General features: G+C 38.3%; 1 protein-coding gene across 2 annotated transcripts in view; it reads left to right on the top strand.

The window, feature by feature from the left end:
- megf11 (multiple EGF-like-domains 11) overlaps positions 1-16,423 on the top strand; it is a 142,174-nt gene that overhangs the window by 82,149 nt on the left and 43,602 nt on the right. For both annotated transcript variants that reach the window (XM_067389286.1, XM_067389287.1), the window contains 3 exons: positions 10,926-11,172; positions 12,839-12,959; positions 15,344-15,480. In XM_067389286.1, the coding sequence (XP_067245387.1) occupies positions 10,926-11,172; positions 12,839-12,959; positions 15,344-15,480 (505 nt within the window). The remainder of the gene's footprint in view (positions 1-10,925; positions 11,173-12,838; positions 12,960-15,343; positions 15,481-16,423) is intronic.

The following is a 16,423-nucleotide window of genomic DNA, read 5'->3' as shown; positions in this document are numbered from 1 at the left end:
ATAGATTTAAGCATATGAATTACAAATATTTTACCTATTATTGAGATTTAGTTTACTCACCTCAAATTCTCTCTGTAGAGAACAAATCCACGTTGCCTCTCCAGCCAGGACCTCACACATATCCTGCGCGTTTTTCCACTTTTTTAGTTATTTTCCGCACAAATATAGCTGCAGATTAAGAGCGCGAGCTGTTTGTTTACATCCATTTTCAAGATCCCGCGCACAGTGTGTTGCTTAGCAGCGGTCTCAATCATAAACGTGTGTGTTCTTCTCCGACTGTCAACGATTAAAATCGGCTCCAGTCGAAGGAAACAATCGGTATGTGTGTTCAGTTCAGTCTTAGAATGTTTCAGCTAATCGTTAGGTGTGTCCCCGGCTTAAGGTAAGGTATTTATTTGGATGTTTACATTTGATTCTGAATGAGTTTGATAGTGCTCCGTGGCTAAAGCTAACATTACACACTGTTGGAGAGGTTTATAAAGAATGAAGTTGTGTTTATGCATTATACAGACTGCAAGTGTTTAAAAATGAAAATAACGACAGTCTTGTCTCCGTGAATACAGTAAGAAACGATGGTAACTTTAAATTAAAAATATCATGATATCATGGATCATGTCAGTTATTATTGCTCCATCTGCCATTTTTCACTATTGTCCTTGCTTGCTTACCTAGTCTGATGATTCAGCTGTGCACATCCAGACGTCCTGCCCTTGTGTAATGCTTGAACATGAGCTGGCATATGCAAATATTGGGGTTGTACATATTAATGATCCCGACTGTTACGTAACAGTTGGTGTTATGTTGAGAGTCGTCTGTTCTTCAGAGGTCTTTTAAATAAATGAGATTTATATAAGAAGGAGGAAACAATGGTGTTTGAGACTGTATGTCATTTCCATGTACTGAACTCTTGTTATTCAACTATGCCAAGGTAAATTAAATTTTTAATTCTAGGGCACCTTTAAAGGTACTGAGGTTATTCAGTAAAAAGCAGTAAGTTATTTTCTCTTTGTCTTTTTTTTTTATTAACATTAATGACAGTGGTGTCACTTTAAGACCTTATGCATGTATCTAATATAAAGAGACATCCGATTTCTCCCAACTTTTTACGTTCATAATTCAAAATCTTTTGTTATTATATTTAACACAGGGAGGCAAACACAAACGCTCTCTCTTCAGCTTCATTTTTGTTTTCCTACATGTGTTAAATAAAATAGCAAAAGATTTTGATTTTTGATTGCAAATCGCAAACTGAATTCTTTATGTAATTAAAAAGATTCATGCACCAAAACAAGATAGCATGGTGTAAACTACCTTGTTAAACCTCAAAAAAAAAAAAACATTCTTAATCAACAACAACAAAAAAAAATCAACAATTAATCAATAAATTAAAAGTTCTTAATCAACAAAATTTAAAAAATCAATTAAAAGTATTATTATTATTATTTTATTATTTTTTTTAATGATCTAATTTGGCAAACTTCTTCACTTCCCTCATTATTCAGGATGTCTGTCGGGTAATAGGGATGCAGTACCTTTAATTGTTTAAGAAACTTGTCCTTGCAGCCTTGCAATTCCAATCAGTCAAGGTTTCTGTGTGTATATGAACCTTCACTTATTTCTCACTAGACAGAATCTTTTTATCAAAACACATTTGGATCACCCATTTTAAAACTGTATCTTTTATGACACCTTGTCCATATACTTTAATTTACTTTTGCTTTCTTTGAAGCTGCACACTGTTTGACATTCAGTGGTTTAATAAGGTTTCTGCATAACCTATGCTCTGAAGAACACACTCAACTATCACAAAACAGGTCTCACTCTAACCGTCATCAGGCATGGAGTCGACTTGAGTCACGTAGCGCACAGAGCTATGACATTGACTCACAGTAATTAAGACACTCTGTCATGTAGAGACAAACTCCCATCCTGTATTCATCATGGCATAGCAGAGATGAACCCAAACAGAGCAGTTCAGCTGCCAAGGTTTGGGATCTTCATTTATCTGGAAGTTTAATTGTCTGGATGCACTTCCTCCAGTCATTAACCACTAACGCTAAGACTTGGGTGAGAGGGGTTGACTTAGTCTTCCTCTCCACCACTGGAGCTTTAATTAAAGGAGTAGAATGGGCTGGACTTGGTGCAAGGAAGTAGTAATTGGCCCTAGAGGTATTGTGTGCTATGATAGAGTCAGTGTAATCACACTCTTGTACAGTGCTTCCTATCTGATTCTCAAACCCTTGGCCCTGTTACAAACATCTAGATGGCTACGGTCCATCTGTTGGATGATACAAGGGCAAATGGCAGGTTGGCAAAAGATTGATATATTAATTTAAAACTAAAATACGCATGTAACGTATGTAACCTGGCTCCCTGAAAAGGGAACAAGATGTTGCATCAGATGCTGATGCTATGGGGATGTGTCCGCGGAACTCAATTTCTGAAGCATGTGTGAAATCACGCCAATCCTATTGACTGACGGCAGTCCTATGATGTCACATGGAGCACCCGTGTGTATAAAAGGGTGCTTGCATTTAGGGATGTCCCGATCACGTTTTTTTGCCCTCGAGTCCGAGTCATTTGATTTTGAGTATCTGCCGATACCGAGTCCCGATCTGATACTCAATAGCCTACATAAAAAAGAATAAAGAAGAGCGAAAAAACAGATCCAGGGACAGTGCTTTTCAGGTTTTTCAGGTATCTAACAGTTTTCAAATAGTAATCAAATATAAAATATCACTGCACATTATTTACTGTATAAAATAAATAAAGATTAATCATTATTGAAGTTACAAAAACGATTCAGTCAAGAGCAGTGAGTGATTTCTTTGTTTTTTGTTGTTTGATTTAACATTAAATACAGGCAGCAGGAATAGTTGTTTTCCATTTAAGACATGCACGATTCAGTACATATACTGTTACACATGCGCTGTCTTTCTCGACTAATATACGTTCACTTAAGACATAACCGACTATGTTTGCTAGGATACTCGCTAGGACGGGCATGTTGACATAATTTTTGTATGAATTTGTCTGCCGAAGCGCAAGACTTGAAAGAGAACTCAGTATTTGCGCGCTGACTGAAATAAGCGCGTGCGCGCGTCGGATGAACGCACACAAATATTCTCACAGCGCGTGCGAGTTCTATTTCGCGTCTTGTTCTTGAAGGTTTAAATCAGCAAGGCTTAAATGAGTTAGTTTAAACACAGACAGCAACGTGTGCTGTTCAGGTCTCACCTGCGCTCGCGCGCTATCAACGGGTGATGACGGCGTAAATGACTGGATATTACAGCAGACGGCACTCGCAGTTAACAGTTTACAAAGAGTGACTGTTTTGTCCACGCTTTCTGATTATCGTTGTTGTAACGTTTTGTGCATCTATCGACTGAAACATACATTATCTGAACTCTGTCTGTTTTCCACGTTGCTATTTTAAACAAACCATATTAACCAATAGATGCGTCGTCATTCGAGATGGACTGCAGTGCAAGTGCGGTCCGTAAGTGGAGAACCGTATGGTTCGATTTTTTACCTAGAACCGTTGCACGCCTAATACATATATATCCGAGTCCTGATCGGGAGGTAATGTCCGATTCCGATCGAGTCTGAAACCACATGATCGGGCCCGATTTCCGATCACGTGATCGGATCTGGACATCCCTACTTGCATTACACGTCAACAACTTTAGACTGACTGAAAAAGACGTGCAGGCATGTCCGAAGCATGACAATGTCTCGTTCCCTTCTCAGGAACTCAACGTTAATAGGGCAGGCAATAGCCTAGAGCAGTGGTCTCAAACCGCCGGCCCGCCCTCCCCTTCTACCCGGCCCGCAACTAATCTCAAAAATAAAACATAATCCGGCCCGCTAAATTATTATTATTCTTTAGTTGCTACCTGTCTGATATGCAAAGAAAAAGTCGCCATTCTAATGGGCATTCACATATTGCGTAACATAAGCGGCCTTCTTTCCAATGCGCTTTCGCTCCAGTGGCGTCTGTCGTTGCTATGCAACCATGAGCCGCGCTCTTAACCACGTCGCTTCTATTATGAGCGCGCTTGCCATCCAATCAGAGTTGAGGACAGGCGGGATAAATACAACACCGACCAACTGTCACAACATTCTTGCTGTACAACGACATCAACAAACAGAGAACGAAACAAAATGGATGAGAAATTAATATTGCTGATCTCTGAACATACATAGCAAGTAATTCCACACTGTGTGAACATTTTTAGTTAATGTTAATTTTAAACAAATTACCTGCAAAATCAGTTATAAGTAACAGTGACGCAGATATTCCGTATCATAGCAACAAAGCGTCTCAACGGTAAAAAAAAACGCTGCGCAGCTGGAGCGCTCTCAAACGCTCACAGATAGGCGTTTTAAGCAGAGCGCCTAGCGTTTTCAGCTGGCCAAAAACGCTCTGGTGGACACAAGGCCTAAATTACAGTAAAAGCACTCGACTTTAAAGTCACGAGCGTCGATTTAAACCACCGAAACGCGTCCGATGAAACCATTAAACGTTACTGATGCTCAAACAGCATCTTGGAGAAATGTGTGTCAGCTGTGTGAGCACAAGCGCAGCCAGGTGTCTGTCAAGAAATAGAAGAAAGTACAAATATTGATTGTATTTGTTTAGTACATTGTAGTTCAGTGCAAGATTTTAATGTTATTTAAGCTAACATAAAGTAAGGGAAAATACTTCCTCTAAATGTTTAAAACTAATAATGTATGTAAAAATGAGAGATTTAAATTTTTTGGCAAAAAATTAAATGACTGCGCTTAATTTTTTTATATATATAGCTCCAGTTTATTGTTTATTTTTGACCCCTCCATGCCACAAGTGATGCTGGTTTTGTTCCTAAATTACTATTTTTTTTTTTTTTTATTCCATGCACCTTGTTGGATGTGAGAAGTCGCACCTATTGCAATTAATAGTATTATATTAGTAGTATTATATTAGTAATAGTATTATATGATTATATTACACTCTGTACCAATGAGAGAGACACTGCTGTTTGCATTTAGTATGGTGAATAAAATATTTTTAGTATAGGTATAACAATATTTTAGTAGCCCTAATGAAATTTGAAGTAAATGAGAAATAATGCAAAGGAAATAAATTTTCTGAAATGTTGCGCTTTCTTGCACTTGAATGTTAATATGGCCCTCCTGTGAGGTGTCAATCACATAAAAGGGCCCCCCGCCAATTTGAGTTTGAGACCCATGGCCTAGAGCCTCTAACACCGTGTCTATACCAGATGCGACAACGCCACAACAGCTAAAAGCTGTCTACACTGAATGCGACCGTTGCAAAGCACTTGTACTAAGTCAGAAATAGAACAAGGAATCCATTTACTGTCGGGAATTTGTTGCGCCGTGCCACATCCAGTATAGACAACATCACTGATTATAATGGGTTCTATTGTCTTTTGACATGTCATGTCGCACTGCTCACGCCCAGTGTAGACACGGTGTAAGAGTAGAGCTATTCAGGAGAGACTACTATCTGCCTCAGCTAAGTCCACAGTTCTAAGTCCATCATAATGAGCTGATCTAGGCAATAAATAAGATATGGATAGCAGCTATAGAGTGGCCAATGGCATGGTCTGTCTCTTTAGCGGTACAGAGGACTAGATCTGTGGCTGCACACAATTCCATAACTGCCTCAGGAAACAATCCCTCGCCCTGGTCCAGGTCTTTCAAAGGGTCTGCTTGGTAGGCTTGCAACACCGACATAGTGTGCAGGTCCCCACCAACCTGACCAACGTATGCCTTTCCCACCAGCCTCAATATGATGCCAACCCAGTGAAGAGAAAGCTGGCGAGCATCTCTTTTACCCGGGCAAGCCGGATGAGGCCGCAGAGCAGGCTTCCAGATCGGGCATGAGAGCCACGGAGTTAGCGGGAGAAGACCAGAGAAAGAGTAACCCCTTCGAAATTCTCTGCCAGCTCCCCAGGATTGTAGTTGACACTCAGCATGCGTGGGGCCAGAACTGCGAGGTGCAGACGCTTGGCTACCATCTCTCATGAAGAGAGCGAAGCGGCGAGACTGAGTGGGTTCGGGTCCAAAACTTTGACAAGTGCCTCAGACACAGGTCGGGTCTGATATGAGTGGCATCTGTCTTGGGTAATTTAGAATAAATGTGCTTTTACAGAATGGATCCGAGAATACCTGAAATTCTTTTAAACTATGCCAACTTTCCATTATTCCTTTTGGGCATTTAACAATATTTTATTATTTAAAATAAATACATATTAAATAATTGTATGATAACATTGTCTCAACATTGTTTTTTAAGTTCTCTCTGAATCCACGCTTCAGGTAAATAACAAGTATTTTTTTATTGGACGTAATGAGGTTACAGTGATGAGTGATTGACATTTTAGCACTTCATGAACAGACAGCGACTATGCATTTTGGGGAAGTGCACATAGAAAAGGAACAAACATTTGTTACCTCGCACACAGAAAGCCATCTTATCAATTAAATTTTTATCGAGCTATCAAGTTTTTTTTTTCCAGTGGTCACAATTGAAATCACTGTCTGAATATAAAAATCACTTGTGTGCATCAGGCAGGCAATAATATAAAGTAATAATAAATAAGTAAATAAATAAAAATGAATGGAGCAGCAGGCCAAATCAGTTGCCAGGCCACCGGGATTTCTCCCATTGCTCCCGATGGCCAGTCTGGGCCTGATTGATGCGTGTCTGTATACATCTCAAAGCCGTTTACATTTGGGTCCAGTCAGGTTCGAAAAAATTGCAGAAATTGCAAACCCGATAATTTTATTGGGTCTGTCTCGGGTTTGTCTTTTTAAAAAATGTATTTATGCATGGAGGAGACACAGGAAGTAATGGGAGACGACAAATATGCTGTTTTTAAATATGTTTATTGATTTATTTACCTTTTTTAAATCAAAAAAAATATTTTACCATGATTTTTGCTTTAAAAATAGCCTTAGATTCTGACATGGCATAAAACAATTAATAAAATAATTTTTCTATGTATATATTTTTCAGTGTCATATTTTTGGAGAATTTTGCCTTTATTTGACAGTTTGAGGAGAGACAGGAAGAGATATGAAGCTCTGTTGCACAATATGTATGCGCGCTGCCCTCAAGGCTATGGCTCTGACAAGAAACGTATTCTTGATAAAAAAAAAACAGACAGCGCAAGCAGGGCTTCCAGATTCCACAGGAGTGAGATATTTTGTCTTCATAGAAAATACAACAGTTTAGACTTCTCCCTAATTAGCCTTTTGTGATGTTCATGTTTATTTAGCTGCGCACACAGCTCCAGGCAGAATGTAGCACCAAAATACACATAGTATTTTTCTTGCCAGCCTTAATAATTTTTGAATCAGGCCTGCAGCTGAAAGGATTTTACTTGTTTTGTAATATGGTTCACCACACTTATGGGAGAACTTCAAGTAGCAGCATTACGGATTCTCACAGGATTTTGCATGGCGTTGCCCTGCACTGAGATCTTTCCCAACCATCTGATCAGACCAGGCCATTACATTTTTCTGCTTATCAAAATACAGTACACAAACGCACGTTCACAGCTCTTTCCTGATGCCTCAAAGTGCAAGTGTTTTGTGGAAAGGAGCATGGGTTGTCTCCCTAAACACACCCTTAGATTAGTCTGTTTGTGCAATGCTGAGTGCTTTTAATAGGGGTTGTGTTACACACCGACCATTTGGTGTACTTATAACATTGAATCTCTGCCCACACACCAGGTCCATTGCCCCAAAGGGGGCCTCATCCACTCTTCCTTCATCTCTTCTCTGATTAGACACATACTTATGGAAGCTTTTTTTCAGATACTTTAAACACAGAGAAATAGGAATAACACTGTGTGTTTTACAGCCTTGCCCATGGCACCAAATGATCTCTGACTCTTTAATCACAGCTAAATGCTGTCAGAGGGCCCGCAGTGAGAGACTGTCTGCGGCAAGTCTAAAACTAAACGCAGAAGAGACGGGCCAAGATAATGGGCTTTAGGAGGAAATGTGCTGAGGCGTCTCGCTGTGGGGGGAAAAGAGGCTTTGAGTCTTCAATGGCAACATTTTGTGCTGCTTCTGAACACCAGAGAAAAAGACTTCTGCAAATTAAGCTCTGTCTAGATTTCCACTTATTTGTCCTCCTCCGCAATGATTCAGAATGGCTGCAAATGAAGAGGCCGGGTGGACTCTGAGCCAACGCGGAGTGGATTTGCCGCGTTGAATGGGAGGGAAACTGTTTGCGTCCCAGTATGAGGCTTCTTTGAAAGTGAAGTGCTCACTTTGGGGCTGATGGGGAGTTGACGAGGTCCGGGGGCTGGCGAGAGAGGCAAACAGTGGATGTGTTGTGTTTTTCTGCTCTTTTTCACTCATCAGCGTGGGAGAACCGAAAGGAGCATGATGAGTGCTGATTGACTGCGAGCGGAGCAGACGATGCGCGGCTCATCCATCTTTGCTGACCTCCTGCAGGTTTCCTGCCTTTAATGTGCCCTGGTCATTTGTGTGGTGTGAGAGCTCAACCGACAGGAGAACTCATCCATAGCAGATTTACTCAAATCAATAACGTGCCTCCTGCCCTCTGTGAGCTACTTAATGCGGTCTACGTCGCACCTCCTGGGAAAGACTCGCCACAGCGGCAGGATGTTCCATGACCCCCCTCTGTGCCAAGCTGTCTTCTCTAAGTGCTGATCATCCACCTGATGTTTGTCTGACATAGACAACAGATGCTGCTCTCCCACAGCACACAGTCTTCATTAGGGCTTTATCCACTTTCAAAACAGCTTTCTGAGCTTAGATAAATGTGACCCGTGCTAGCAAAAGAAGTCAGAATGAGATTAATTTTTTGAGCTAATTTTGAGCTACAGGCAAAACAAGTGAAAAATGTCAATTTTGGTTGAATTTGAGTTTTTTGCAAAAATTAGTTCATTAAGCCCTCATTTAGTGACCCCAATGCTCCAAATAGCAATTAAATATCTAAAAGTATCTTTATTTATACGTTTTCTGAGAGAAGTACCTTTCCCTTGTCCATGAAAGTTGACATTTTTCTCTGCTCGTTTCTCGATGACTCATGCTTCACTCAGCACAAGTTTAGTAACGTTTTAAAGCTCAGCATTCCAACTTTGTGAATATTCATAGCGAATTCTCGATGGCATGAGTCTGAACCAATGAAATTAGATTTTCAAACTCATGTTGATGTAAACAAAATGATTTTACTCGCGCTGACTGACAGATCTGAAGTGTGCCGCGCGCACAAAGGCGCCTCAGATAGCGCACCATCACGATATACACAAAATTACAGCATTTCAAAACATCTGTCTTGGTGAGTATTCACGCAAACATTATCTGTTATGTCTTAAATGAACGTTTGGTTAACTGTTGGGGAAAAACATCTGATGTGTAACATTATATTAGATCTGTGTGATACAGTAGGTCTTAATATATATTGGCTGTCTGCTTCATTAATGTTAATCAAACAATTGTGGTATCATGCAAAAAATAAGTTGAATATATATATTTCCTATAGATATTTGGTTTTTACTTGGTGTGTGCCAATTCTGGTGTTGTTACCAGGGATTTTAAGGTATTGTTACTTGGTGATTTTGTTTTGGAACCTTTACGATTTTTCTCAAAATTGACCTTGCTGACTCTATCGACTTCAAACAAGTGTAGCTCAGTCATTTTTTGTTGGATTCCAACATTTTGCCTGCATGGGTCACAAATGTCTTGTAGCTTAGTTAGTGGTTAAATATGGACTGGTTTGTGAGTTTAAAAGGACTGTATGCTTGAAACAACATGTTGTGTTGAATGAAACCATAAGATTTTTATATGTTTTTGAAAGAAGTCTCTTATGATCACTAAGGCTGCAATTATTTGATTAAAATACAGAAAAAACTGTAATAATGTGAATTATTATTGTAATTTCAAATAGCTGTTTTCTATTTTAATTTATTTTAAAATGTGATTTATTTATGTGATGGCAAAGCTGAATTTTCAGCATTCATTCCTCCAATCTTCAGTGTCACATGATCCTTCAGAAATCATTCTAATTCTAATAATTGATTTGATGCTCAAGAAACATTTATTTTTATTATCAATGTTGAAAACTGTTGTACTGCTTAATATTTTTGTCGAAACTGTGATACATTAATAGAGAGTTCAAATAATAGCATTTGAAACATTGTAAATGTCTTTTCTGTCACTTTTAATGAATCCTTACCAAATAAAATTAATTTCTTTCAAAAACAAATTTTAATGACCTCAAACTTTTGAAAAGTAGTGTACAGTATATCAGAAATGATGACGAAATATCCACTGAGTTAGCAATTAGCACTGATTTTAAGGTGAGGGAAATGACAAGACCTCTCAGAATCACCAGAATATCTCCAGAAACATGCTGTATCATTTATGCAAGGATGTACAAAGTCTATGTCTATTGGCCCTAATTTATGCTAGCTAATACCGTGTGAACACCAGAATGACTGAGTCAGTCTTTTATAGCATCTCTGGGTCACTTTAGGTGCGTTTGCAAGATTAGCTCCTTGCAATTTCAACCATTTTATTGATAGCTTTTGCTTTCAGCATGGTATTAGCTCGTTGATAATTTAAAGAGAATATATGAGGGGATGTAAATAATCTATGCTTCGGCTAATCCCCACTTGCAGTGGGATTCACTTGTATTGACAAAACACTGTACAAACCTATATACTTCAGCATATGTTCTGTAATAAAATTCTATGACTTCACAAATCTTGTGTATTGGGAGTTCCAGGATTACAGGTCGCCGGTTCACAACCTGTTGCTCAGAATGTAATACAATTGAATCATACTGATCAGCGAGAGTATCCACTCTGACTGGTGTATAGTGGCATTTTAGTTGGCTGGTGTAAAAAAGCATCCTTTCTTCTTCTCTGTATCAGGTTGTGAAAGTGGCCACTGGGGGCCCCACTGCAGCAACCGCTGTCAGTGCAAGAATGGGGCACTGTGTAACCCCATCACAGGAGCCTGTGTCTGCACAGACGGCTACCAAGGCTGGCGCTGTGAGGATCAATGTGAGCCTGGCTACTATGGCAAGGGCTGCCAGCTGCAATGTCAATGCCTCAACGGTGCCACCTGCCACCACGAGACGGGGGAGTGCATATGTGCACCAGGCTACATGGGCCCCATGTGAGTACCAGAGATAAAACAGGTTTTCAGTATAAAGATATGAAGGTTAATATGTCTTTCCTGAAAAAAAGACAAGGGCAAGTTGAAACTCCAGTGAAAAGGGTAGGTTTATTTTTGAAAGTCAATTTCTGTATAGGCCCACACCACTTGACTGCAAAATAGCTATTCAACCTTTCCACCATCATTGCCAAGGAAACACACATTTGCCTTTTATGACCTTTTGTGTTGTCACAATGGGAACCTGCCATTAAATATTCTGTTTTTCAACGTACAAAAATATTATATTATATAAATAATTCATGAAAATATTCCAAAATACACCGCCATTTAAAAGTTTGGGATCAATACGATTTTAGTTAGTTTTTTTGTTGTTGTTGTTGTTGTTTTTTTTTAAGAAATTGATAATTTTATTCAGTAATTGAACAAAAGTGACAGTCGGACATTTATAATGTTCCAAAATATTTATATTTAAAACAAATGCTGTGCTTTTGAACTTTCTGTTCATCAAAGAATCTTTAAAACAATGTTTTCAGTTTCCATAAAAATATTAAGTGGCACAACTGTTTTCAACATTGATAATAATAAGAAATGTTTCTTGAGCTTGGCCATCACAGAAATAAATTACATGTATATAATATATTAAAATAAAAAAACAGTTATTTTACATTGTAATAATATTGCACAATATTACTGTTTTTAGTATATTTTTGATGAAATAAATTCAGCTTTCTTAAGCATATTAAGAGAATTCTTTCAAAATTATAAAAGCAGCCCAAACAAAAGTGTATCATACTTTTTTTATTTAAAAAAAAAACATATAATTTTTTAAATATAAATTTTTTTGGGTTAACACAAATTGTAATTGATAAATTGTTTAAAATGATTCAATTCCAATAAAATATGTAAAAAACCCTTTATTACAATGTATGCTACTGTGGTTAATTCACCTATACCCAAAATAAAAAAAAACTAGAGTTGTCAAAAGTACAGGCTTAGGTACCAATTCGGTACTGAAATTTAAAAAATGCTCTGTTGAATGGATTCGTAAACACCTCTGATTGGCCATTGTATTCACGTGCTCATCGAATATGTCTGTGATTGGCTTCAATGATCAACGCTTCAAAAACATGTTGTAAATAGACAACAACAATGCTCTTCACCGAGCTCTCACACAGATACACATGGGAGAGTTTCAAAGCAGGCATCTATCATTGACAAATCCACTGATAGATGTGCGTTGGTCATTGTATTCACATTTTTAAAAGTGTCACATTTTTAAAATTTCGGTACCGAAGATGGTACTTTTGACAACTCTAGTTGACAAATATTGCAGTTTGGAGGATACAATTTGAATTAGATGTTCAAAACCAACAAAGAAAACCACTTCTGAAGATTTTTAACCCAAAACCTTCCAGGTACCCCATGTGACAACTAGCCCCAGACAAAGAATATGGGTATGGGGTTCTACATTCGATGTACTTATTCTTTGTCTATATTCATTGTTAGCATAGTGGAAATGCTGTGAAGTACTTGTGAGGGTACTTGGTAGGTTTTTTTTTTTTTTTTAAGTATTTGTTCTAAAGTCTTTGAACATTCTTGTGTTTTATGTTGCAATCCTTTGCAATGACTGCCTGGGTTTTATGTTTTTGCTCTTGTGGTTTGGCAGATGTGGAGAGCGATGTCCCTCTGGAAGTCACGGCCCGCAGTGCGAGCAGCGCTGCCCCTGTCAAAATGGAGGAACCTGCCATCACATCACTGGAGAATGCTCCTGCCCTGCTGGATGGACGGTAAGATGCTGCACTCAGAGGGACCAAAAGTGTGGAGAAGTGAGGGACAAAGAGGAAGTGACAGAGAGAATAAAAGATAGAAAAGAAACAGAGGGGAATAAAGATGAAGAGACAAGGGATGAGGGGCAGAGAGTGAAGGAGAGTAAAAGGGCAAGATACTGAAACGACGGAAGAGGTGAGTCACACTTAAAAGAAAGTAAGAAAGGAGAAGACAGAATAATTAGAAGGAGAAGGGAGGGGTAAGTGAATGGAGGGAAGGTGAAAGAGTTTAAGAGGTAAATGAAGAAGGGATAGAGCAGAATCTGAATTGAGATATTTGCACAATCCTAAAGGGGGAAGAAATTACACTGATCTGAGTCTCGCAGAGCAGCTAGTTATTATTTAAGATGAAAATTGTGTGAAGTTTGCTGAGCTTCATTATTGCTCCTTTTGCATCATCTTAAACTCGTAACGAGGACATATCAAAAACACAAGTTTCCTTTCTCTTCTGAAAACAGTTTAATGTGCTACAGTATGCAGACATACTCTAATGTTCAAAAAGCAATGCTCCATCCACAGTTCATTCAGACCGTTTATTAAACTAAACTGCAAAAATGGGTCATTCAGACATTGTAATAGTATTGACCTCAGAACTATGAGTACATTAGCGTACTGTAAACATATCAGCACCTATTCAGTGATTAAGGAACCTCTAAAGGTCTTAAAGGTACAGCAAAGACTGGGTCAGATATGAGGTGGTAAGTGGTCATGCAAAACCTTCAGCTTTAACTGACATAAGTGCCTATAGATATTGAATATGACCTCTTTTACAGGGCCACATACTGTGTTTTTGTATAATTCTATACATGTTCTATCTTTGCATGATTGATGTTTATCTTTATGGATGATTCTGTATATCATTTATTCCCTCAAATCTGTATGACTTCTTTCTACTGTGGCACTTAAGATATGTTATTTTGAATGTTTATTATTTTAAGTTTGAAGAATGTATTGGCTGTTTGTTTCATTAAATAAAAGCAAATGTGCTTTCAAAAAAAATCACCATAAAAGCATTATAAAAGACAGATAGCTTTTGTATTGAAATTTAAGTTGTTGTTCAGTGAAAAATTGCCCTTAGCTGTCTGGATCTTTTTATATGGCATCTGTTTGACATCATTGTGGTGATTGTACGTTACGTGACTGATCACATCACTCAATTTTGTGTGGAAGTGAGAATAAGTGTCACTTTCACACCAAGGATGATAACTACACCACAAATACAACATTAATGACACAGATGAACTGTATTATTAGAATCACTTTAAGAATGATTTTTTTTTCATTTGATGAACTATAAAAACGTTAACAGCCAGTCAGAATCCACACAACTTTAAAGAGCTCGAGCATTTAAAGCGGCAGACAACGTAACTGCAGTGCGCTTATAATAAACAGAACATTAACCTGTGTTAGCTTGGACGCCAACATTGTTATCATTATGATCATTTTTCTTGATGTGAAAATGGGAAGATTACACATGAATAATAATGACTAAGGCATTTCTCTCTTTGAAAGAAAGTCATATGGGTTTGAAATGGGGGAGTAAATGATGACCGAATTGTAAATTTTTAAAGGTGGGATCAGTAGATTTTGAAGAACGCTGTTGGACATTGTTGATATTTGAAATCAACCCAAACAAACCCACCCCTCTTTTCAGTGCTCCGCCTCCAAAACTCACACTCCAATCCTAACCACCCCGCTCCGAGTCGGCCCAGTCATAAACCTTCATTCCAGTGATATTCTTTTGAGCTCTTTTATATTGTGTCCCATCTCTCGTTCTGCAGTTGTTGTTTTTTTCTTTTTTTCAAATCTCCCTCTTGCTCGTTCTGTTTCCTCGACCGTCATACGCCCCCTAATGCTGATTGGTTAGACATTTGTTGTTGGTGTCGGCCCGACTAACTTCCAAACAGTGTTTTTGAAATTCTACTGAGTCCACCTTAGGGATGTGCAACGATTAATCGCGATTAATCGTTTGCAAAATAGAAGTCTGTGTTTACGTAATATGTGTGTGTTCTGTGTATAATAATTATGCATACATAAACACACACACATGCATGTATAAATTTAAGAAATATATGCATGTTTAAATAAATATATATATTTATATATATTTTTTATTACATATAAATATAAATATTTTATATATAAATCTAACATTTTTCTTAAATATATACATGTAAATACATACATAAACACAGACTTTAATTTTGCAAACGATTAATCGCGATTAATCATTGCACATCCCTAGTCAACCCTTAAAGTGAATAGTTCCTTTTGTGCATCTTCAGTGGTCATTCTGAATTAAGTAATTCTCAAATGTGAATTTTTTCTGCTTTCTTGCTCGATAGGGCTCTGTGTGCGCCCAGCCATGCCCATTTGGCAAATATGGGATCAACTGCAGTAAGGAATGCTCGTGCCGCAATGGAGGACTGTGTGACCACATCACAGGACAGTGCCAGTGTATGGCAGGATACAGTGGCCACAGGTAAAACGGATACCCAATTAGTGAAAACCAGTTCTGATCTTATTTCTGTTATTATTATTCCTCTGTGTCTTTAAAAAAAAACTACCACAAAAGCAGTTTGTTACCAAGCATGCACAATTTGGGTCTGAATAATTGATTAATTGTTTTTTTTACTGCTCTGTGTTTATATTCCCTCTGTCCACTGATCCCACTCCAAGATCCGCACTGGTCTGTTAAGTTTCTGCCCATTAATTACCAGTAATGGAGTTTTATTAGGATCCAATTGAAATAGCTCGGTGCCTTTATTTCCCTGTGTCTACTGCAGCAGCTTAGGGTTTATTAGCGCACTAAAGTGATTGTCTGCAGAATGAAAACACTTTCAGGACAGACACTTCTTATCCTCTAATATTTAACAAAATTGCCCTCATTCATTTGGTCTGTGACAGGTGAATTAGCCCAGCAGGAATAATCTCAGATTGCGTTAGTACCCCCTCCTCCCTTCCCCTAAGTCCTTCTCACACCCGTCTCTCCTGATACAAACGACGCTGGTGTAATTTCAACATGAAACATACCTAGTCCGTTTTATAAAATAATTGAGCTATTTATCTGTCTCCTAATGGCTTTTTTGGACACTCAAGATTGATGTTCTGCCAGGATTGTATATTGAAGATCTTGTGGAAGTCGCTGTTCCTTAAGTCACTTTTCTATTCAACAGAGAGAATGAGCCTGGGTCTAATTGTATTCACGGTAATTAATGACTGCAGTTTTAGTTTCCTGTCACCCCATAGGCAAAGCCAAGGGACTGATGAACCTGGGGTACCAAAGAAGATGCCCAGACCATTGACCCTTGACCCTTAGATTAGAATAACTTTGTAGTCTACTAATTCTGCTTGTGTTATTCTGACTGGCTCCTTTTTCTTCCAGAGCTGCTTTGAGTAACGAATAATGTATACAAAACATTGCA

Source organism: Chanodichthys erythropterus, chromosome 7 (assembly GCF_024489055.1).
Source record: "Chanodichthys erythropterus isolate Z2021 chromosome 7, ASM2448905v1, whole genome shotgun sequence".
Classification (NCBI taxonomy): domain Eukaryota; kingdom Metazoa; phylum Chordata; class Actinopteri; order Cypriniformes; family Xenocyprididae; genus Chanodichthys; species Chanodichthys erythropterus.
Note: the sequence above shows the minus strand (reverse complement) of the source record. Positions and strands in the feature narration are given on the sequence as shown.